This window comes from Sorghum bicolor, chromosome 8, assembly GCF_000003195.3.
Source record: "Sorghum bicolor cultivar BTx623 chromosome 8, Sorghum_bicolor_NCBIv3, whole genome shotgun sequence".
NCBI classification, from domain to species: Eukaryota; Viridiplantae; Streptophyta; class Magnoliopsida; order Poales; family Poaceae; genus Sorghum; species Sorghum bicolor.
The window spans coordinates 1,924,626-1,949,295 of NC_012877.2; the positions used below are offsets into that span (position 1 = coordinate 1,924,626).

The 24,670-nt window shown below is 40.2% G+C and overlaps 2 protein-coding genes across 2 annotated transcripts; both read right to left on the minus strand.

Moving 5' to 3' along the window:
• LOC8067143 (probable tocopherol O-methyltransferase, chloroplastic) lies at positions 3,922 to 5,987 on the minus strand. The gene is made up of 6 exons (XM_002442690.2): positions 5,673 to 5,987; positions 5,404 to 5,570; positions 5,199 to 5,303; positions 4,795 to 4,998; positions 4,487 to 4,589; positions 3,922 to 4,361 (listed from the first exon to the last, which is right to left on the minus strand). Exons 1-6 carry the CDS (start codon positions 5,917 to 5,919, stop codon positions 4,252 to 4,254), a joined length of 936 nt encoding a protein of 311 aa, XP_002442735.1. The 5' UTR covers positions 5,920 to 5,987; the 3' UTR covers positions 3,922 to 4,251.
• On the minus strand, positions 8,112 to 11,626 carry LOC8067144 (probable apyrase 3). Its single transcript, XM_002442691.2, has 9 exons — positions 11,158 to 11,626; positions 10,809 to 10,937; positions 10,552 to 10,608; positions 10,327 to 10,419; positions 10,015 to 10,220; positions 9,343 to 9,434; positions 8,976 to 9,190; positions 8,651 to 8,840; positions 8,112 to 8,542 (listed from the first exon to the last, which is right to left on the minus strand). The coding sequence occupies exons 1-9, from the start codon at positions 11,449 to 11,451 to the stop codon at positions 8,412 to 8,414; spliced, it is 1,407 nt and encodes a 468-aa protein (XP_002442736.1). The 5' UTR covers positions 11,452 to 11,626; the 3' UTR covers positions 8,112 to 8,411.

The following is a 24,670-nucleotide window of genomic DNA, read 5'->3' on the forward strand; positions in this document are numbered from 1 at the left end:
GCGGTACGGTTGTTTGTCCAATTCGAGCACGAGCACACATATATTACATATTCTTTATTCGAACAATATACGTGCGCATATATAAACCACAAGTCTTGTCCGTTGAAGATCGCACTATATACTTTCAAAAAGAGGTTCACATTATATAAGTTCCACTGAACATATATGTAAACTTGTGCCCGGGCTTTCATCCAACGGCGTTTCGTGCGCGCGCCTCCGAACTCCAAACATGTACAACAATACGAATACGACTAGCAGCAAGCATAACGTATAAGCATCTGTATTTGTGTAAGGAAAAAAAAGAGAAGAAACTCATCTTTTTTAGAAAAGAAGGAATTTATCTCGAATCCTGGATCAAGCCACCATTAAAGTACTCCATCTGTCCCAAAAAAAAACACAATTCTAGCAATTAATATAAACACCACGCATGTACAGGTTCATTGCTAAAATTGCGTTTATTTATGGGACGGAGGAAGTACACGTGAAGCGGCCCACACAGCAAGTCCACCAAAAGACCACGAAAACTAGAGATGAAAACGGATCGGATACGGACGGATATCATATTTGTTTTCATATTTCTGGTCGAATTCGGATTCGAATACGGATAATATCAATCATGTCGGATAAGATACGATTGGATGTCGACATCATAAATATACGATTTAAGTATTCGGATACGGATACGGTATCGGATGTTGAATATTCGGACTCGGATACAGATAGATCTGAACCCCTCTAAACGAATTCGGTATCGAATACGGTCTTAAAATATCCGTACCGTTTTCATCCCTAACGAAAACGCCTTGGTGGCCTTGTCACCTAGTGCCTCCATGTGTATAAATGTCCATATAGCCTTGAGTATGGCGGCCCGGAGGTCCGTAATTTTGGCTCAGCCTAAGCATAGCTCAGCCCGGTGGTATGTGGGCCTGGGTTGGCACGGTCTAGGTAGTAGCCTCGTGCCTAGACTGCTAGGCCCGTGGGGTGGCACGACACAGACCGGCAGTGGCTTCACCTTGCCCCCACGGCCTGCTAAAAGCCTAACACGAAATCTACCCATGATATCGAGTAGTATATGAAAGCTTCGGAATATAATGAAAACGTGGCTAGTAAATTATCTCTTTGTGTCAATTAAAAAAACTAGGTGGCCAGTTTAAAAAAAGAGGCCAAAGTGAATCACAATTCCTTATACAAGTCATCGAAAACTTGATCCGTCCGATATGAATTTTAATTGTTTTTTTGGAAGTCTGTGGACGTAAGTGTCAACAAAAAAATGCATGTTATACGCACGAGTATCTATAACTCTTATAAAACAAAAACTACTAGTTGTTTTTATTGATATGCAAGACGTCCACTTCAGCAGTCCACTGTCATTTACCATTAGCAATTTCGGTATCTACCTCAACGGTCCACTATGATTTGTCACTTATAATTTCTATTGACATGCAAGGTGTAGTCCACTATCATTTGTAATTAAAGTTCACTAGCACAAGATTTGTAATATCCACGTCTGCGATACACATCATCCACTATGGATACAATCTCTATGATTATACTAATAAATCTATATACATATATTATATCATGATTTTGCATTACCAACACTATATGCATATAGATTCCTCTTTCATACCCGCGGCAACGTACGGCCTCTAGTTTATCTAATAGATATACAATTTTTCTCTAGTAGACCTCCTCAAAAATTTTGCACAAATCTCAAAGAAGCTTAAAAAGTGGTTAAATCCTTCCTTGATTAATTTCCCACTGGTTCTCTTTGGGTCTGGGCCTGCTAGAGCCCATCTTGAGCCTGACTCTTGACTCTTGCCCCGCCAGTCTTTGTTTTCTGATCCGATTTTACCGGCAGTGAACAGATACGAGAGTCCATGCCGTTTTTTGTTGTGTGCCAAGCAGACGAAGACTAGTGGCCAGTCGGGATCCGTGATAGCAGCGGCACCACGAGTGTGAATAAGACTGACTCCAACATTAGAACCCAAAAGACCTATTATATAATTTAGGTTATGTGCAGTAAATGGATCAAACCCTAAAATTCATCCTTGTCCAACAGAGGCCTAACACCCAAACCAGCTCTAGGCATTTGTCAAAAAAGAGAAGAAACACGCATGCCTCCATGCCGCACCTCTCGGCCGAGTGCCACGCCACGCCGCATGCCTCCAGGTGAGTGCCGCCGTGAGGTTCTCGGAGAGGCAGAGGAGCGCCTGCAGGTCAGCATCTGCTGCGTCGGCTGTGGTGACCATGGCGACGCCCTTGACATAGCTGCTGTTGGAGTCGGAGAGCGTGACGGCGGTGAGCTCGCTATCCATTGACTGGGCACGACGCGCGGCAGGCATGCCGGAGACGGTGGTGAAGGCGCCGCGATGAGCTAGCAAGCAAGGAAGAAGGGGTCGTGAGATTTGCGTCGTGGGAGAGAGAGGACGCATATTTGCGTTCTGGCTCCTCTCCTACGCAAAATGCGTGTTTCCTTTGCCTATCCGGTTGGAGCCCGATTTTGCGACTCAAAACACTATAGACTACCTATTATGCATTTGGGTCACGCTTTGTCTTCTTTGTTGGAGATAGCCTAAGGGCTGGTTTGTTGCCTTGCACTTGCCCTGATGCTGGCTATATGGGAAGAACAAGGTTACTTTTGTGTCCTGGGTGCTCTGCATCTTATGTTGCAGTTGTAGCCTACATAATTTCTGCCTTCCTGAGAGAGAGCCAAACCTTCATTCCAAGGGGAAAAACCTAAGAAACTCCATTCGGACTTTCATTGATGAGGACATCACCATGCTAGACATGTCTACACTATCGTCTTTTCCAAGTTGCAACTCATCTCCAACTCAGCTGTCACGTCACCCTCGAATTCAGCAGACACGTCGTTAATGTTTCGATCATAACTTCTTCATACGACATCGAAATAGGGAGATCTTGGACTCATTGGAAAGGGGACGACGATGTCATCGTTTTGGATCTTGTCCCAGCTCCAGATGACACGTGGATTAATCTGTGTGACTACGATAAGTTGATGCGTCATCTATTTTAAGCCAACTTGGCTATGTAATGAGTCAGACCTTAAGCCCAAGTTGTGGGCACCATCCCTGGTCGCCTTCCAATCCTAGGACGCCTCTCTTTTATATTCCACGCAGCCGCAAGCTGTCGAGACTTGGGTTTTGTTTAGAGTTTAGTTTTCCATCGAGAAACTGAATCGTTCATTGTAACTGTGGTGACAAATCCTTTTACAATGATCCAGTGCTCCCGTTCTTAATCTCCTCCACTGCGTCGATTAGTCCTTTGAAACCGAGTTCTTGAACCCTCTATTGATATTCGTGTCATTCATATTTGCAATTTCAGATTGCATGTTTAAACCTTCTTGCTTGTGTTCTTCGATTCGCTTGCAGGAAAAGCCTTCTTGGCGAGGTCAATCAAGTTGTGCTTGGTTGATAACCAACGGATCAGTGGTGTAACGGTTGCAGGGTTCGAATCGTGTCTGGTTTGAAGCCGGATCGCCAACGTCGAGATCTCCACAAATCAAACTTACCAGTTACCTCTCAGAAGATCGGGCATGTACTCATCATTCGTTCACCTCACTCCTCCCTCCTACCTCTCTTCCTTAGCTTACTTAACCTATCGTAAGAACTTCAAAGCATTCAATCGAGAAACACAGACTTAAACCATCTTTGAGACTAGACGTAGGGCTGCGGCCGCCTGACCAGTATAACCCTCGTGTCTATAAGTGTCGTCTTCCTAAAGCTACACGATACGTATAAATTCACTATTTAGTTTACAAAACACGGACATCACTCAAGTCAAATATAGACGGATCCCTTAATAAAGAGGACCAGCAGAGGGTGGGGTGGAAGGATAGGGCACTCCACTCAATGTCTCGATCAATACAAATGGAAGCCTATGAACAGTGAATTTAGAATATCTCCACAAGTGGTAAAAATTATTTTTTAAAAAAAGAACTGGAGGGGCCTTAGCCCCTATAGGAGATTTATTGAAATTAAAAAGAGGAAAACACAGTACAACAACTTAGGAAATAAAAAAAGATAAAAAAAGAGTAAAACAAGAAGAGCAAGGTTGCAACAGTTTTTTGATCCATAAATCAAAAGTCGTGTAGAAATTATTTGACATGTCATGGCAAATATGTCCAAGGAGATTATTGATTCAAGTACAGTATAGATAAGTAGACGGCCATGGGGCCACGGATCCACATTATTGGACTTGGCAGAGGCGTTGTGACAGTAAGTTCCTCTGCTACGCTGCTCCAGGCTTGCGACAGGTGATGATGGCGAATTTGACGACCCCCTTCTTGTAGCCCTGGATCAACAGCGGAATCACCATCACCCCTTTGATCGTCTTCCATCCTAGACACAAAAAAATTCAATACCAAACCGATTGAGGTCACAATCGATCGATTTAAGAGTTTTGCTGCAGTCCATATACTCAGTAATAGAGACTTAACAAGATGGGGAAGAATTAAGTTGCATACCACTCGTCAGTAGAGAGGTGAGGCCCTTCCAACTTAGTAATAATTTCATACAAGCGGGCCAAAACGGGACAATGTTCTCCGACCAATCAGCTGTCTTGATATCCTAGCACCACATTCAAATAATCTTCTATGATATATATTGATATCACGTATAGGCAAATTAATTAATCGCCAATTTGATGTGGTCCGATAGTAGGTGGAAAGAGCATTAGTCAAGATATATCTTGAAAATGCAGATTTGTATGCAAGCTAAAACACAACAGGATCATTGAAATCCACTCCGAATTCAAAACAGATCAGTTTTTTACCTCGAGAGACAGTGACTTGGCAATGTTGACATATTCTGAAGCTGAGCACCACTCCGGGAAGTAGTATGCATTGCAAATCCTCTTCAGGATGCTCAGTTCATCGGGTTTCAGCGAGGTTTCAGATGGTTCGAGGTTCCTATGGCACCATGCCACGATGATTATTCTCCCTCCAGGAGCCGCGACGCGTGCCATCTCACTAACAAACTGATATATACGAGAGATAGTAACAGTAAGTATTGCTGAGAGAGAGAGAGAAAAAATCAAAATCTTCAAAAATATTCATCTAGGAATTGGACTGAACTTTACATCATCTGATTGCAGATCTCGATTTTTTTTCTTTTTTTTTTGAAAAGACATGCTACCTTGTCTTTCAATAAAAAAGTAGGAATAGAATAGGTTATTACCTTTCTCCTGTCCGGCACGTGCTCGCCACATTCCATGGACCATACGAGATCGAACTGCCCATCACAAAACGGTTGCTGCAGAGCATCAGCTACTTGAGCAGTAACCTGCTTCGATCGTCGTCCATCAGATTAGAAACCAGCTGATATAGAAAAAAAATTTGCAAGAGAAGTGGTATATATACAGTAGGAGCAGCGGGCACCTCACCTGATTGGACAACCCCTCCGCTGCAGCGAGAGCATTTCCTCTTTCAGCTTGAACAGGGCTCAACGTGATCCCCTTGACCTGTGCTCCGTATTTCTTGGCCAGGTACCTTGAGCTACCACCAAGTCCACATCCAACATCTACTATGTTTTTTGGTGCCTTGGGATCATCTGCTCGATCGTTACGCAAAACACAGACAAAATGATCAATTCAAGAGGTATACATATACGTATATGGCCCGATGAAGTATATGTAGACGAAGTATATAATACCTGGAGATGGGACGGCGGCGAAGGCGAGCGACTCCTCTATCATGCGGAGCTGGGCTTGGCGGTGGTCGGCGTTGGACGACGCGTCCTCGCCCACGTCGTAGAAGCCGTGGTGAATGTGGTCGCTCAACAAGCGCTCCCACGGCCCCGAACACTCGTCGTATAGCGCCGCGATGCTCTCCTTCAGCCCCGCCGCCGGCGCCGGAGCCGGAGCCGGAGCTGGAGCGGGAGCCGCCTCATCATCAGCCATCGACGACGACGCACGACGTACAGCCTGTGAGCCAGGCTCGTGGAGGACGAGGATGAATGGGAGCAATATGGAGCAGCGCCGCATGAGCCATGCATTTATAAAGAGGGTGTGGGTGTGGGCTGTTCAGCTAGCCGTCGTATCTGCGTGAGTTGTGATACGTAGCATATCCTCGAGTATCAGGTTTTTTGTTTTTATTTTCTGATGAATACTTCTCCGATAAGCAGTAGTGGCAGCCCTCACAGAGTAGTACCGGCCGGCGTGAGTTGACCAGGCTGATATACATATCCCCTCACGACTATCAGATTTTGTGTTATTTTTATTTTGTTTTCTGATACTTCTCCAATATGTATCGAAAACGCATCGGCAGCGTATCTTTTATATTTTTATTTTTACTAATTCAAAAACGTCTCTCCGCCGAAAGGAATCCTAATTCAAAAACGTATCTCCGATCTTGGGTAATCTGAACAGAAAAATATAACACACACGTGTGAAAACTTCTTCTTTGTTTGTGTTACCGTATGTTAATGAGCTTATTAAGTTACCGTATAGCGGCTTTTGCTTCCACGGTTTTTGTTTTTTCAACTACGGTGGTTTCGGCCACGTACAACACCATGTTACTAGGTGTTTGGCATTGCTTCACGAACTCTGCTCCACAAACTCCACCATGAAACAGCTTCACAAAAAACCGGAGTTTGTAGAGTACCTCTCTAGGTGCTCTCACAACTCCATCATTTTTTTAAAACTGAGTGCGTGGACCTGAAACTGTTTGACTAAAAAACATAAAGCGGAGCTAAAAAAATTTGGAGCAGAGCAATCTCAAACACCCCCTATATATATATATATATATATATATATATATGTACAAGAGCCACCACGTCACGAAACAGGTGGGTAGCCATTTTTGTTTACAGTTTTTTTTCTTTGAGCTATGATAATTTTTGTCACATATGACACCTACAGGAGTAACAGGACCCACTTTTTCGAATACAAGAGCCAAAGGGTTTGTGATTCACAATTCTTCTTTTTTTACTCCGATTCATGAATCTTCAAAGTCACGGATGAAACCATAATTTTCCCCTTTTTTTCGAGTTTAACCTTTTTTACTGCTGGAGTCATGAGCTGATTGTTTCCCAATTCTTCAAAGTAATTGTGTTTTACACTTTAAAAAATCAGAAGTACAAAATAAATGTGAAAAGAAAGTAAAAAGCACAGCAAAATTGTCATCAAACCATTAGCGTTTCCTAAAAAAAAAGAAGGGTATATACTTCACATCACTATTGCATTATATTTCTCATTTGACACAAAATCAGCAATTATGTTTGCACTTGCTTCAGATGATGGATCAAATCGTGAACCGAGATTTTTAGCAGTTTGTGTTGGGATGATCTCAACAAAGGTCAGGTGACCGAGTCTTAAAGAGAAGGTTGTTGCCCGATGTCTCCTCCGATCTCATTGACAGGGTCATCGCGATCACCAGCAGATTGACCAAGGAGGGAATCGCTGTTACCAAGAGGACACCGACGACAATCGTAGAACTATGGAATATGCCTTCTTGGACTCTTGTGTCAAGGCCTGCTTCAAGTAGACATAGGGTACGTACCCATATGAAAGCCCTAGTTTGATTTTAATAATTAATGAAATCTTAGGACTAATCATTGTGCTAAGTGTGTAGACGCAATGATGAAGTTTCTGTTTCAATCAAGTTCTTGTTCATTGGTCAGAATGGCCCGTGCACTTGTGTACGTCAACCTAGGAGAATGAGCACGTGCTGAAGCTCATTTTTCCGGTGGCACTGGCTTGGGTCAAGCCGGTTCTCAAGAAGAGAGAAATGTCACGGTACCAAGGGGGCATCTGTCAGAAAGGATGAGGAGGGCAACGGGAACGCTGGTGGCACACGCATGGAGACGATGATGACCAAGAAGCCCAAAAGACAAAGTCGTCCCAATCCATGCTATCGTCAAGGCCCAGACTCTTTGTGTTTCCTAGTCCAGCTTAAAGGAAGGAAGGAAGGAAGAAAGGAAGTGTCCTAAGTGGCTAAGTGCTTTGTGAAAAGAAAAAAAAAAGAAACGATATGTAAATCCCAATGATATCTCAAATTATGTCGCTATATTCACTACAGTTGGTTTATAAACCTGGCGTGATGTCCTTTTTTCTAACAGACTGGCGGTGATGCAGCCAACAATGATAAGCACTTAGTGAAACCTTAGGACCATAAGCATTGCAACATATAAACATATATTATTACATAGGGTAGAATGGCTAACCCCATAAGCTGATACAATTACGACACAATAAAGTTACAAATTGTTCCAGTTGGGTTGAAACTTAGCCCAGGATGAACCGTGGCTACCCATCTATTATGAAATTATGGCGTTGGAGAATATATAATATATTCTATAAGATATAATAGCAAAGTATACTTGAATACAACATAATACTTTGGTTGTTGGTCCCTTGTTGACATGTGTTCAAGTTATTCTGCCTTCTTATACTCATGCATATTCAAGCCCCATTTTGGGAGACAAGGCCTCAATAGCAGTACCCAGAGGCCACGCAGCTTCAACATAGTACTCTCCATGTTTCACCTTGGATACCAATGTGATCTTCTTTATTGACTTCAGGCCTACAAGCACACATGAGTTACCTATTATGTTTACATGCATGATGGGTAACATAACCTATTTGACTACGTAGAAGTGTGGAGTAAATATTCAGAATTAACTCTACTAACCGAAACCGTCCACGAGCACCGTGTACAGGTAAGTAAGATCCAAGCACAGGTATGGCACACTGATGTCCTCAACCATGGGGTATGCAACTTTTACTTCTTTAACACTCATTTGGCATACCCTCTTTGCAACAACTCTGAATGCGGAAGGAGTGGACCTTGCACTGGGTAATTTTCCATCTATGATCCCAACCTTTTCATATGGACAAGAAAATAACATATCATTGCTTGTACGCATTCCAATTAAATATATGCATATGCATATGCATATGTATATGCAGTATGTAGATCATAAGTGGAGGAATTATCAGTTGTAGTGAATTAGTACCCGTGTGGCCACATAGTGGAAGCTTGATGAAAGGTAGAGGTTGTCCTGTCCAGCTCCACGTCCTCCGTTCCACACACCATCGAAGGTGCAACTCTTCGTGTTACATGGAGCATTCATGTTCAATGCCTTAGCTATCTCTTCTCTACATTTTTCATACACTGCTCCTTGAGGTGAGGCAGTTGCATCGTATTGCTGCCCATTGTATGTGTAGTTACCTTAACAAAAGGGGAACATTATATTTAAAATTTGTAGAATTCGAGCGTCAAATTTTTTTTGTTGTAGAATTCTTGAAATAAAAATGAAATGAAATTCGATCTTTTTTTAGCCTAATAAATGAAATTCGATCTTGTATGAGCAATGTGCATACCTCTGAATCCACGCAGCATGCACAAACTAAATTGTCCATTCTTTGCATTTAAAATCTTCACTCGAGCTGCTAAAGCGCCATAGTGCAAGTAGCTGCGTGGAAAATTAAAGGTTTCTGTTGATCATTCATTCCTAGTATAGCCTTAATCTATAACTCTTATAAAGCTAAACCCCACTAGATGAATTCTCTCTTCATGCAAGGTGTCCACATCATTCCCCACTAAGTGATCCACTAAATATTCTATCTCTTCATACAAGGTGTCCACATCATTCCCCACTAAGTCCATGTCATCCCATAATAATTACAAAAAATGACCATGTCATCTATATCATGTGAAATACTTTAAATCTTTAATCTATTAATATACAAGTCATGTACATACACTATTTGTTTCATCACCAATTAATTCCTCTATAATGTAACCATATATTAGTTTTTTGTTCTATTAGCTTAGCAATTTTTTACTAGATCTAATACAATAAAATACATGCAAGTCAAATTCATATATATACATACATAATAGACTGAATATCATATAGTAATGCTATGTATATAATGATTTATTTTTAAGAAAATCCCGCAGCAAGCCAGTAACGCGCGGGGAATTCACCTAGTTAATAAAATTGCAGAACCTGGACTTTTATCCAAGCTAATAATGCAATAAATTCAGACCTGTGAGCATAGATGTTATAATCTTTTCCTTTAAGATACTCCTTTGTAACATAGCGATCCTTTCCATCTGGTACTTTAGGAGCCTTTGCAGCATCATTTGCAGAAATGGCATAGGCCATTTGCATCGATCCACCACCCATGTCAACTACACCTACCGTCTGGGAGTAATCCCCTCCCAATTTATCCAACAGATAGTTTAGGGCAACCTACACATCACATGCCAAGATTGTAACAATAGACACACATAGAGCGTATATATAATGTACAGTATGTTGGTGTACGCATGGCTAGCTGCTAAGGGATAACTCATACCCATAGATAAGATCCTTCTTGATATCCTTCAATAACATTGATCCAGTCAGGGTTGTATTGGAATTGGCTCTTGCTGTGGACAAGATCCCTAACCTGTATATATTTGAAATTTTGAATATACCTTTAGTCCTCCGGTTGTAATATCATATTCATGTCTGTTATCATGGGGTGCGCGCGCGCGCTAAGTGTGGATACAAAACCGTTAGATAATTAACATGAATTTACCGCTTGAAGAATCTTGTCCGCTTGTTCATCTCCGATAAGTCTCAACCCAGCAGTTGCCTGAAGATTCAATTAGTACAGTAAAAAAAAGAAAGCACTAGGGTTATACAAAGAACCTTTTGATACTACTATTGCTAATTCTGGAAATATATATAGTTGCACACAACTTTTGCTTCAATTATTTTTCTTCGGTCTCGCGTTAATTATATTTATTTACAGTGTTACACTTAAGAAAAGTTAGCAAACAAAAATTCACGTACTCCTAGCTTAAGAGGGGTTCTCTCCGTTAGCTGCGAAGGGACAATGCTCTTGGCCTTCTTGACGAGAGGTAATATGGAGTTTGCGGCCTCTTGGGGTCGCTCAGCGTATGAGCTTAGTCCAGGCTTCACCTGCAACAAACAATGTCCAGGACAACATGAGATGTTAATTACAGCCTGTTTGTTTGATCTTATTAGTCGAATCCGTAAGTCATTGATCAGTGTTTTTCTCTCACAATAAATCAGCTAACAGTATCCATGCATGAATGCATTATTGTACTGTTTTCTAAAAAATGCATTATTGTACTGGCAGCTGGTTCTTGTGCTAAAAAACGGGTTGTGCCGTGAATACCTTGGCGAAGAACTCAATGCCGTGGCCAATCCCGACGAGGTCCATCTTGTTGTCGAACCTGAAGACGTGCATCCTTGTCCCCGTGCTGCCGGCGTCGAAGATCACGGCGTACCTCCCCGGCGGCGGCCCAGCCGGCGCCAGCCTATTCTCCGCTGCCGGCTCGTCGTCGTCCATGACGACGAGGCCCGCCTTCCGGCCAAGCACCGCGTCGGCAAGGACCACGCTGGGGTACAAGGAGGCCAGTTGCAGGAGGAGGAGGAGCACGGCCATGGCGACTACAGGTGGTGCTGCCATTGCTTGGCTGCTACTGCTAGCAATGCGCGTGTTCCTGTACTCACCAGCTACACTGACTGCATGCTGCGTGTGCTCTAGCTTGTAGCTTGTCGATCGATTCAAGTGGTGGTACCCTGGCCTTTTAAACTGTCGTTCATGGGAGGTTTTCACTATTCAAATTCGAAAGAGTTTAGGTGCTCATGCTAATTAATGTTACTCTCAACTTGCTCTGCATTTCACGAATCTCTCATGCATGCATACCACGTTCATGTTTGATTATGTATTTTTTTTTTCCCTTATCGTAAATCAGCTTTATTAGCTGCTTTAAGAAAAAATGGATGCATGTCTTTCTGGCTTTCCATGGTGAGTCTTTTTACCAAAAGGATCATGTGCTGCAGAACAAAGTGGAGGCCTTTCGATCGTTAGATTAACTAAAAAATTCAACATACCTTGCCTTGTGCTTCACTATGATCTTCTATGTGAGATTACATGGTGTATACTTCATATATATTACTGAAACGCGAATAATCCTTGTGTGAGTTTACTTTCATTCCACGGGCCACGGTGCTTTACTCCCCTGAAATCTAGTGATGTTTTTCAGATCTCAAAGCTTAGTTGTTTCAACAAAGTCAAAATCAGAACTCTAACTTCAGTTCTTCTATGTCCTAAAACAAGAACCCAGAGTTGTGAAAATCAGATTACTTTATTCAATATCCAAAATAAAATTGTGAAAATTTGGAGTCACTCAAAACATCTAAGGATTTAAAGTATTGGTTTTTCAATTATGTCATTTTGAAATCTAAAATTGACAAACTATTCCATCAAACTATGCTCATACTACACGGGGTCGAATTTTAGGCACAATTGCCCTAAATGCTCATTTGGGCCTTTAAACAACATTTAAATAGTAAATTGTGAAAATCAGATTACTTTATTCGAATTTTAGAAGTTCTTATTAATACCTACAACTAACAAAAATTAATTATTTGTATGATTTTTCTCTTTATTCATTTATTAACATAATGCGTGTATAGATACTCTATAATCTCTATCCGGACATGATAAACTTACTGTGTGCATTTATTAGTAAAACCTTAACTTAAGTTATGGTGGCTCTTGTTGCAACCATGACTTGTTATGGAGTATACATAAATGTGCATACTTTCTTCAAATTTTTATCTAATTTGTTACTCTAAACTTTTATCCTCGAATTAAGTTGAAATGCATATGCTTATTATTGTACCTTGTATGGAAAACCATGTTTTTTTATTTGTGTATGAAATAATTCTTAGGATGTAAAAAGCACTCAGCAAAAATGATCGTTTAAGAGCATCTCCAAGAGATTAGTCAAATCATTTTCTAAAGATAAATTTGGCTATTGTTGATGGGAAAATGTACTTTGTAAATAACTCTTTAAATTTAGCAGCTCTCCATCCCACCTTATTTGCTCTCTACTTTTGGATATCCCACCTCACTAGTCATCCTTTATAGAGTCTGTTGGAGTACTCTAATATCTTTTTGTCAAATCTATTTTAGAGAGTAGCTAAATCAGTAAATTTGGCTAGTATTTTTGGCTAATCTCTTGGAGATGCTCTAAGCCTGCACCAGAGCCCTCAAAACTGGAGATGAAGATTGGAGAACTAGGAGGGGCCATTGGGATAAATGCAAGAGGATATTAATGTTTAATAACTCTAATAATCTGTATTTACTATACTTAATATGTTGAATTTTCTTATCAACAACTGTATATTTAGTGTTATTTTTATATAAAAAATAGTTACAACTATACTATGAATATAAATATTCATAGCGTTTCAAACTTATCTAAAGTAAATCAAATAGTGGATCATCGTGTCGGTGACTCACTATTTGGCTGCTAAGAAATTCCCTAGCTTGTTCCAGCAGGCAATGTGGACAGGACCCTGCTAATTCAAACTCCTTTTTTTGAGTGAAATCACAAGCTTTTCAGTGATTTGTATTCGAAGACGGATGACGACGACCAAGATGAGCTGCACGCTTGCACCACAAATCCACAATGCAAAGGATTTCAGAGTCCTCGCGCGTGCAGCACGTTTAGGCTCTTATTTATTTGTGTTTTCTAGTCCAGCTTAAAGAAAGGATGGATGGATGGATGGAAGTGACCTGAGTTCTTTGTAAAAAGAAGAAACAAAAAAGAACGATGTGTAAATCCCCTTAAAATCTCAAATTGTGTCGTTATATGCTTTGATTATTACATATACTTAGTTGCTTACACGGTAAGCAAAAAAGAGATGAGCTGCCCGGTATCCTATCCTTATCTTTCATTAAGGAAGAAATCTTAATCAAATAGGGATTGGCAAAGCAAGGTCGATCGACCAAATAAATTTGTTTGTACGTACTCCCAGTATGTAGTAGGCAAGGCGGGCATGAGGAGTATTGATTGAGCTCATCGAACCATACACACCGTGGTATGGCTCGAACGTCATTAGAAAGTATCCAATATATTTTTCTAGTAACATAAAGTTTTATAACTCTTAAAAAATATTGAAAAGAATAAAGAAGGACATATCCAAGAGTTTCTAATAACCCATTCCTAAAAATATAAAGGACAATTTTACATCAGAAATCCTATACTATTTCTAAATTATCCTAATCACTTTTATATTTCTTTTTCTATCTGTTACATTTGTATAAGGAACCTTTTTTGCTCTTTATTCTTTCCACACCCTTCCACCTTTAGATTAGCCGGCAAAACAAGAGAGAGAGAGAGAGAGTAACTTTACGTGGAATAGGGTAACTTTTCCCGAGTTCTAAAAGATTAGGAGGATGAATTAGGAGTTGTTGGAGAGGAATTTTTATCATATTTTGCTAAAAACCAAGGATTAAGAAGGGTATAGGGAACTCTTGGAAATGGTATTATCGTTCCTAATATAAGGAACTAATAACGAGTCCAAATTTTGTGTCTAAGTCATTGTTATATACACTAAGCCCACAAGAAATATGGTCATCAAAGTTGTAGATGTGTATATTTGTAGTTTAAATTTTTTTCGTATAAATTATTTATGTTCAAAAATATCATTAAAGTTCTCAAATCTATTTAAAACACTAATTTAAAATGACACGTATATAAATTTGATATATTAATCCAAATTAAAACAGATATATTGTATCAAAATTGTAGAGCTCTACCAGTATAGTTTTACCCAAGTATTGGGCCTACCAAAAGCACCTAACTAAGTAAGTGGAACTTAACAGCGCACTGAGGAAAAAAACAAGCCCAGAACTAATACCCAATAACTATAGTGGGCCGATTTCCTTGTTCCGCAGGGCGAGGCACGGGCTAGAATTAACCTGACGGGCCAGGCCCGCCCATGCTTCCCTCTCCCCAATGCGCGACCCGACAGCAGAGAGCATGGCCAATTGCATCGTGTGAGGTTCAAGGCCCGGCCCAAAGTGCAAAAATCCGAAAAATGGGCCGGGCCCGCCCATGTTTCTCCGAATGCGCGCGTCGATCAGCCGAGCAGGTCATGGACATATCTTCTTCAGTCCACGTCCATCAACTGATCTCCCTGTCCAAAGCCACCACACTCGACAGCATCATTCTCCATGTGCTCGCAAAATCCATGGTCTGTCAGTCTGTACCACCATCATCTTCTTCCTATGATCATCTGCATATACTGTATCTAAACCAAGAATCCAAGACCAAATAAAAGCTCTTCATCTGCCTTTGATCATTTCCACCAACGCACATGGCGTTGCAAGGGCCACTTTTCCCTGGCTGCTCCTCAAGCTCAACGGCCAGCCACTCTTTCAAGAGTTCCACACCACAAGTTCAGAACTAGACAGAGACCTGAATGCATGCTGATTAACAAGCAATAATATAATTACTTTGTAACTGTTAACTCCCCTTTGCAGCAGTATATGCCTAAAGTGGCAGTTTACATATGTTGCCTGCGCCCATCTCCTGGTCTTCACCAGAAAGGCGAGGGCCAGAGCAGCTGTTTGTTCATGATCATTGAGCAACTTGACCCCTTTTTTTTCAGAGAAAAAGCGGCGGCTGATTCCTCTTTATTCATTCAGGCCTTGTTTAGATACACCCAAAAACTCAAAACTTTACAAAATTCCCCATCACATCAAATCTTGCGGCACATGCATGAAACATTAAATATAGATAAAAAAGATAACTAATTGCACAGTTTACCTGTAAATCACGAGACGAATCTTTTAAGCCTAGATGCTCTATGATTAGATAATGTTTGTCAAATAAAAACGAAAGTGTTACAGTGTCAAAATCCAAAAAGTTTTTTGATCTAAACAAGGCCTCAATGAAGTAGGTTAGCCTGACCGTGCATGCAGCAGCCTTTCTTTACAGATTGCATGCATCCACCCAAATCTCCCCGTTTATTTCCATGCAATCATCATGACAACACAAGTTGGACGCGCTGGACGGAACGGCGCAGACAGCTGCATTCGCTGTGCAATGCAATCATGTTCAGAAGAAAACTTCAGGTGGCCACATCACAACTCGTAAACGTTTATTTATTAGCGGCAAATTCAGGAATGGTGAACTGTTCATTCAGTTATATTACAGCACAACAAATATCAGCAGAAACTGTAAATTCAGTTACTGTAATACTGAATTTGCTGAATCCTCTTTCTCTGAATGAATGGATTCTTCCTAGTGTTTTGCAGTAGTGCTAATGACAAATAAATGCAGGTACTGAAGATACGAATTCTTCTGTTTCTGTAGCGTGAGCAACACCGTCCAGCAAACTTGATGCAACCTGACAGCGACAGCAGTTAGGCCCAGATAGAGATACCCTGGTCTGGGCATCTAATACCAATCATTAGCCAGATATGAAACAGGAACAACAAGGACAGCAGCTTAATGAAACCTTGTCATGATATAAACAACCTGCAGTTCACATCACATAATCCCAGCTTTTTTTTGCCAACGACGACAACACATTGTGGAGCTGGGGCCGGGTCACACTCACATCCCGATTACTTTGCTAGCTGAATTAGGATAAGAACGCCCTGGTCTAATCTGGGCTTAAATGAATTAAGTGGGCACCAACCACTGCAGAATGATTGTCATTAGCATCATGTCCAGACAAAGATTGCATGCATGCAACTTTGTTTGTAGCTTCAATCAATATTTAAATGCCCATTGGCGGCTGTGGTAGCACCTTTGACTACTGAACTCCCCATTTTAAGCATCTCACTCAAAAGTCACTAACAATTAGCCACTGGACAGATGGGTCCTTTAGCTGTTGAGCAGTCTATCTCTGTTATCATTCAGGGCTTGCATACAGCACGCCTGCAGGGCCCATTATAGTTTGATAAAGTGTTGTTAGATGCTAGTACGATATGGATAATAGTTTTATTTTTCTCTGAAGAATATATTATATGGACAATAATGTATGGGCACAGATTCTGAACATTGTTTATCAGTGCATAATATAAAGTAACCGGGCCCCAAATAATCTTAATAAGGTATATAATATAACAAGCAGTCAGGGGGCTTATCTGAAGTATTTTAATAGTTCAGATACTGCCCCACTTTGGTCGTTTCTTACACTTTGCCAGCTGTTTTGGATGGAGCAGAATCATACGATTGTTTATGAAAATATCATTGTCCAATTCAGACAGCAACTAATGGCGCGTTTAATTAGTACCATGAAACATTTCGCTCCGCATGCGGAATCATCTGAATTCTGAACGTACCACTATCAACCAGCATGAGACGTTTCAGATTATCAGTGACAAATGGTTAGAACCGATTCTCATTTTTGTACAGTATACTAGCAAAGAGGAACAGAGCATGACCCTGGTTTCAACCTGATTCTAGTTCAAGTTTCAAAGAAACCATCCAGCTAGCTAAACATTTTTTGCAAAGATGTATATTTTGAATCAGAAGAGTAACGTTCCCATAGAAAATTTGTGTCGTTTCTTTTCTATGAGAATCCGGAATCCTACCAAACGCAAGCTAAAGTGATTGTTGTAAGGAACAGCATGATCAGTATCACCACCTTATCCTTGACAAGTAGTAACAATGTTTCATCACATTGATGGACAGTAAAACAACCAACTAGGTCACCACGTTGATCCATGCCATTTTGGGATGTTTTATGTGTACTGTCCAAACAAGTAGTAATGATCAAACTATTTAAACTTCATATATATGTAGCAACTAATGCTGCATTAGGAGACTCATTGATCTATTATCCTTAAAGAAGATACATGGACCATAGTATATGATTATGACATGCCCCCAATGCTTTGACACTAACCACTCCTTTATAGCTATAGAGATTGTACGTACGTACTTTTGTTTCTTGCAAACAATAATCCTGAGCGCGACGTAACAGTCTGCAACTAAGAAAGAGAAATTAATAGGCAATATAATTGTCGCTAGCTAGGTACCCAAAGGAGCAAGTTGCAAATGATCTCTGGTCCATCAAATTGGGTCACCGAATTTGTCACTCAACCACTAGCATGCATGCAGATGCCGTAGTAAAACAAAACTGTGTTGGTGCACCAAACAGAAAATCAATCAATGAACATTTACTAATCTCGCCAGGTCCAGCTAACTATTGTTGCTCGGATGCAGAGAGAGTGCATATATAGTATAGATGCTTCAACTTTAAGCTGAACAAGTGCAACAAGCAAGAAGAAATTAAATTTACTAGCTTGTCGGTGCAGGTAACTTGCTTAGAACCTGGAATTGGAATACGAGGCGGAATTCAGGTGGTCACGTTTGGCTCATGAGCCATTTACGCTGATGAGTTACCAGCTCTTACGCTCTAAATTACGGAGTGTAAGACGTTTATGTTTCTTCTAGGACGTAGATTCTAGGGTAAACACCTCATAATTTTAAAAGTTTTGAATAATTGAGTTAAATGTTGTACTGGGTCTACAGGCTTGCTTGGGACTCAGACCAAAGATAAGAAGATGAGGTGTGTGTAGTATTTTCGTTTGTTTGTGATAAATATTGTCCAACTATAGACTAACTAGGCTTAAAAGATTTGTCTCACAAATTACATATAAACTATGTAATTATTTATTTATTTATTTATTTATTTATCTATATTTAATGTTTCATATATGTGTCGTAAATTTCGATATGACGGAGAATCTTGAAAACTTTTTTTTCATTTTGGGTAACTAAACAAGGCCGTAGTGGCCGTACAATTGTCAACGGCATGATAACTGTTCTAGTTTATTTGAGTATATTTTAGAGATGTGGAATAGTCGTTTTTTTCAGTTTCTATATTCATTAATTAATGGTAATCAGCACAATGGTAAATTACTTGGGGCCATATTCATTAACTAATGCTAATCATCACAATGGTAAATTACTTGGGGGTATGAATAGAAGAATACACATTCCTGCGATGCGATTTCTGCTGCATGGAGGAGGCAGCAGTTGCTCTCGACGACGGCTCCCTCCTGCTCCCCAACAGGAGGAACCAACAGCTCCTGTCCTTGTCCGTCCCACTGACACGCGGGGCCCAACCGGCATCCCGGGGCGGGGGCCAGGGCCACGTCCCCCTGGCCCCAGCGCAGGCCGGCCTGTCAGTGACCGCGATCGGCTCCCGTCTCTGATCTCTGATCTGTCAGCCACCCCAGCGGCAGTCAATCTGGGGGACGCGCTGCGGCCGCCGCCGCTGCTGCGTGGGGCCCGCCGAGAGCCATGTGACCGGGGCCCGAGGCGCGCGGGGGTTGCAGTTGCTGCGGACTGGGGTTATTGGGTCCGTGGGGCCCGGACGTCAGTGGCGGTGGTCGGGCGCTGGACCGGTACGTGCTGTTCATCGCGTGGGCCTGGAGGAGCGGGCGACCCTGCATGTGAGGCGGACTGACATGCTGCCGTGTTACGTACCCGCGTCCCCACGCGCGCACGATAAAAATATAAAAAAGAGCCGCCGCAGCTCTGTTACGTTACGGGTACACGCCTACGAGGAAGGTTTCTAAAAAAAATTCAAAATTTACCGTCACACCGAATATCATGACACATACATAAAACAATTAATATAGATAAAAAATAACTAATTATATAGTTTACCTGTAATTTGTGAGACGAATCTTTCAAGCCTAGTTAGTTTATGATCGGACAATAATTGTCAAATAAAAACAAAAGTACTACAGTAGCGAAATCTAAAATTTTTCCGAACTAAACATGGTTATGCATATGTGCCTACCTTGATGCTTTTATAAGGTGAGTCTAAATGCATTTTTCATGATAATGTCATGCACAAACAAAACTGTTGACTTGGCGGGGTCATTAAATGAAGGAGTTTCATCAGATGAGAGAGGAGTTTCGTCCCCATGAAACTCATGTGGCTCGGTCACCTAGTTTATAGTCTTGGTAACTGTATTATGAAACTATACATCAAGACTGGCCTAAGAGCTAAGAGCAAGTTCAATAATAGAGTTAAGTGCTTAACTACAAGTCAAGTGATTAAAGTCAAATTATACAGTAAATTGTCTCATACTTGTCTCTAAGACATCTTATCTTTCTTATTACTCCTCACAACACTTTCTATTCGACCCACCACTACCTACACATCTATGCTCAGTTTGATGTTTATATAAGAGCCAAGCTATTATCTCTCGTGTAACTTCTCTCCTCTATATTAGCATTAACCTAACTATATGCTCATTGTTATACCTATTCTAAACGATCATTTCTCGTAAATTATAGACAAAATATGTAATTAATTATTATTTTTTATCTATATTTAATACTAAAATTTTTTACAAGATCTAATTTTGTTGTAATTTTTTTAGAAACTAAACAAAGGCTTACACCAGAGTACAACTCGTTACGTGGAGGACTACTGTGGCCTTGTTTAGTTGTGAAATTTTTTTAAATTTTATTATCGTAGTATTTTTGTTTTTATTTGATAAACATTGTTCAATTATAAAATAATTAGATTTAAAAAATTTGTCTTGTTATATACAGACAAACTATATAATTTATTTTTATTTTTATTTATATTAAATATTTCATACATATGTTATAAGATTTGATATAACGTATAATCTTAAAAAATTTTTGATTTTGTTTTTAAACAAGGCCTATACGATACTACTGCTGAAAGCTAGCTACAGTACACTAGAATAGTGTGCGGCGGCAGTCTGCCCAATGTTTGCATGCACGAATGCCTGTCGTATTTTTCAAAGCTCTTTCAAGAGTCAACACACTGGGGCCTTGTTCCTTGTAAAAAAAATACTGAAACCTTATTTATAGAATAAATACTGTAGCACTTTTATGTATATTTAATAAATATTATTTAATCATTAACTAAATAGACTTAGAAGATTTGTTACCTAATTATAGATAAACTGTATAATTAGTTATTTTTTTATTTATATCTAATATTTGATTTTTGTACCGTAAAATTTGATTTGACAAGAAATCTTTACAAAAAGTTTAGGTTCGGCCCGTACTCCTGTCCAAAAAACAATTAATTATCAAGTCAAGTCTTAAACAGTCAAACAAATTGAGCTATGATCAGCATGTTTCTTATAATTGCTTTTTTTTCGAGACGGAGTGTAGCATATAGGTTTTACTAGCAAAAATGCCCGTGCGTTGCAACGGGAGATATACAATTTATTGATCCGTACTCATGCTAATTATCACAACCAAAGACACGAAATTAATCAAGCTTAAATATCTTTTTATTCCACTTTAAGATGCTTCACAAAATATACAATCATTCTTGCTTATACAATTATGTTTGGTACGTCAGCCATTAGAGTACATAATAAGTTTCACCTCCCTTATCTGACTTGTCCAAAATAAATAGCCAAGCACGTGCACACTCGCAAAACAATATGCATATTAGACCTAGAATTTACAAATACATGATCATCTAGTAAGGAATATTACATTTTAGATTAATTTAAGGAATATTACATTTTACAAATACTGATTGCAGCATAAATGACTAAGGGGTGTTCCATAATATATAGTTTATGAGTTAGTTTGGTCATATCAGGAACTCTATTTTCAGTAGTAATCATAAAAGGTACATTTAAGATCTTGTATCGTTCATTAAACTGAAAATTAGGATATGAAACAACCCATTAGAAACATCACGACCAGATTTATTGGACTCATCATTGTCCACAAGCTCTAGACCAAGGCTTGATATCACCTCCTGCATGAAACCCTCAACGTGGCTATCAGGTTGTCCTGATCCATGGAAGCATGCAGGTATCCCATGATTTGCAAGTTTCAGGTACTAAACATGCATTAACTAATCAAGGGTGATATGACCACCATGATCTTTGTTGTTAGTGTAGCTAGGATCTAAAAACAAAGGGACTTTCCTGCCAGTAGAGTTATCCATGTGAGAAAATGAGGCCAAAACTGCTATTCATGTGGGGGGAAAATGATAAACTACAAAATATAAAAAGGGCATTACAGAAAACATACCTACCTATTTGTCACTGCTAGGACGAGACAATCCCTATGAACAAACCAGACATCGACTTCCTTTATCCTGTACAGTAAGGCCAAAACATGGTCTCTCTCTGAGTACTCGCTGGCTCCGGCGTTGTCGATGTTGCCATGGTTAAGCTGCCGCTCTGACGATTTGACGTCGAGTAGTACACCCAGCCGTCCGATGCATGAGAATATGACTCCTGTGGCCTGCATGTTGCCCGCAACTGGAAGCCCCAAACGATGGTTCTTCCTCCACGGCTGTCGGCGGTCGTCCGTTCTTTCTTTGCTTGGAGCTCCTCGGCCCTGTGCGCAAATGAGAGGAGCGGTGAGGCTCCGCACGGACAGGAGGAGCGACGGCCTCGGTCCTGCACGTGCACGTGAATAGGAGGAGCGGCGACCTCGCCCCTATGCGCGGACGGGAGGAGTGGCGGCGCTGTGGGCGGATGGTAAGGGGATGTCTCGCGTGCAGCGCCAGCGCGGTATGGCACCGCGAGACAGGAGCGATGATGGCGTGGGAAGGAAACGTTGCGGTGGCCTTGGAAGGAAATAAAGAATAGACATACTCGTGCGGACAGATACCTGGTGGCAGAAGAAAGTTTTGGGCAGACTGAAATTTTTACAATTTAGTAGTAGGTATAGATTTAGATTAAAAAGTTTTTGGATTTTAATATTATATGATTTTTATTTGTATTTAATAATTATTGTTTAATGAACTAACTAATCTTATAATTATCTTCTACGTGCCTAAAATTTGATGTGACGAATAACTTTTAAAAAAATTGAATTCTAAGTAAACCAAAAGGCATAAAGGTCGGATCAGTCTACTAAATGGTTTCTCTTTTTTTAGGCCTTGTTTAGTTCCAAACAATTTTATAAAATTTTTCAGATTTTTCGTCACATCGAATCTTTAGACGTATGCATGAAGTATTAAATATAGATAAAAATAAAAACTAATTGTACAGTTTGGTCGGAATTGGTGAGACGAATCTTTTGAGCATAGTTAGTCTATAATTGAATAATATTTATCAAATACAAACGAAAGTGCTACTATTCCTATTTTGCAAAAGATTTTGGAAGAAAACAAGGCCTTAGGCCGTGTTTAGTTCGTAAATTGAAAAATTTTGTGACACCGTGACACTTTCGTTTGTTTGTGATAATTATTATCCAATTATGAACTAACTAGGCTTAAAAAATTTATGTCGTAAATTTTAACCAAACTGTGCAATTAGTTTTTTCGTCTATATTTAATACTCAATGCATGTGTCTAAAGATTCAATGTAAATTTTGAAAATTTTTGAGTTTTTGGATGGAAGTTTAATGCATGTGTCTAAAGATTTAATGTAAATTTTGAAAATTTTTGAGTTTTTGGATGGAAGTTTTGGGCTTTTGGCACGCATGGCATCATCACCTGTACCGTGATGCATGCAACAGTGATGAATGGACGACGTGCACGTCCATCGGACCTGTTTCCGTGCGTGAGCTCTGGCAGCCTACCGACACCGGGGCTTCCGTCGGGAACGGCCGGGTGGGCCAAAGCTAGGCGGTGCAAAACCACCTCATCAAAAATTAACCTATAACAAAAAAAATCACTACATGCAATTCCGATAACACTAAAGGCTTTGTTTAGTTCAGTGCCTTAAGATTTCAGAAGCCCGCGCAATTCTCATTAAGCAAAAATATTTAACTATAAAATCACAGAATTTTATATAAATATAAAGAAGATTCCTTTTGCATTTTAGCGAGGAGCCCAGCCGGCCGCCAAGGGTGGCCGGGCGGTGGCTCCGCCAGTGGTTTAGTTCACCCGAAAACCAAAAAATTTTTATAATTCTCCGTCACATAGAATCTTACGGCACATGCATGAAGTATTGAATATATACAAAAACAAAAATTAATTATACAGTTTGACTGTAAATCACGAGACGAATTTTTTGACGCTAGTTAGTCTATGGTTGGACAATATTTACCACAAACAAACGAAGGTGCTACAGTAGCAAAATCCAAAATATTTTCGCATCTAAACAAGGGCTAGCTAGTATATGTACCAATAAGCATGCGCACTCCTAGTTACGCTAGTGATTTAGGAAGTGTTTGGCACTGCTCCATGAACTCTGCTTCCTAAACTCCATTATGGAGCAGCTCCACAAAAAACAAGAGTTCGTGGAGTATCTCTTTAGGTGCTCTCACAACTCCACCATTTTCTTTCGAACTGAGTGCGTAGTGCTGAAACCGTTTGGCTAAAAAACATGGAGCGGAGCTGAAAAACGTGGAGCAAAGCGGTCCCAAACACACCCTTACTACTTATAGCATTGAAAGATTTTAGGAGACAAGACCTCAGGATTAATGGAGACGGACTGAAATAGCACGTGTCTCTAGAAAAATTATACCATTCTACTCCCTCTGTACCTAAATTTCTTAACATTTTGGACTCTAGATCTGTTTTCACAAAAGTTGACGTTGTATTTCCCTCGTGGTATACTGTTAACGTGTTTGCTCCTGGAGGCTGCCCTTGCCTGGGCTGAGCTAGCCAATTAGCCTTTGGTTGCTTCTGGGAAGAAATACACCCGCAACCATATCTATCAGGTGCAAAGATGAAAAATTTACTCCTATTTAATCACTCCTTGGTAAGCATAATCATGTCCTAAACGTTAACAAAATTGGGTATGGAGGGAGTATTTTTAGGGACAAAGTTTTATTCCAAGAGACAACCTAGCAAATCAAGTATGATCTCCTAGAATCCATTAACTAGACCAAATGACAGAAGTTCTCGGTAATCCGCAAGACAAATTTATTAAGCCTAATTCATCTGTA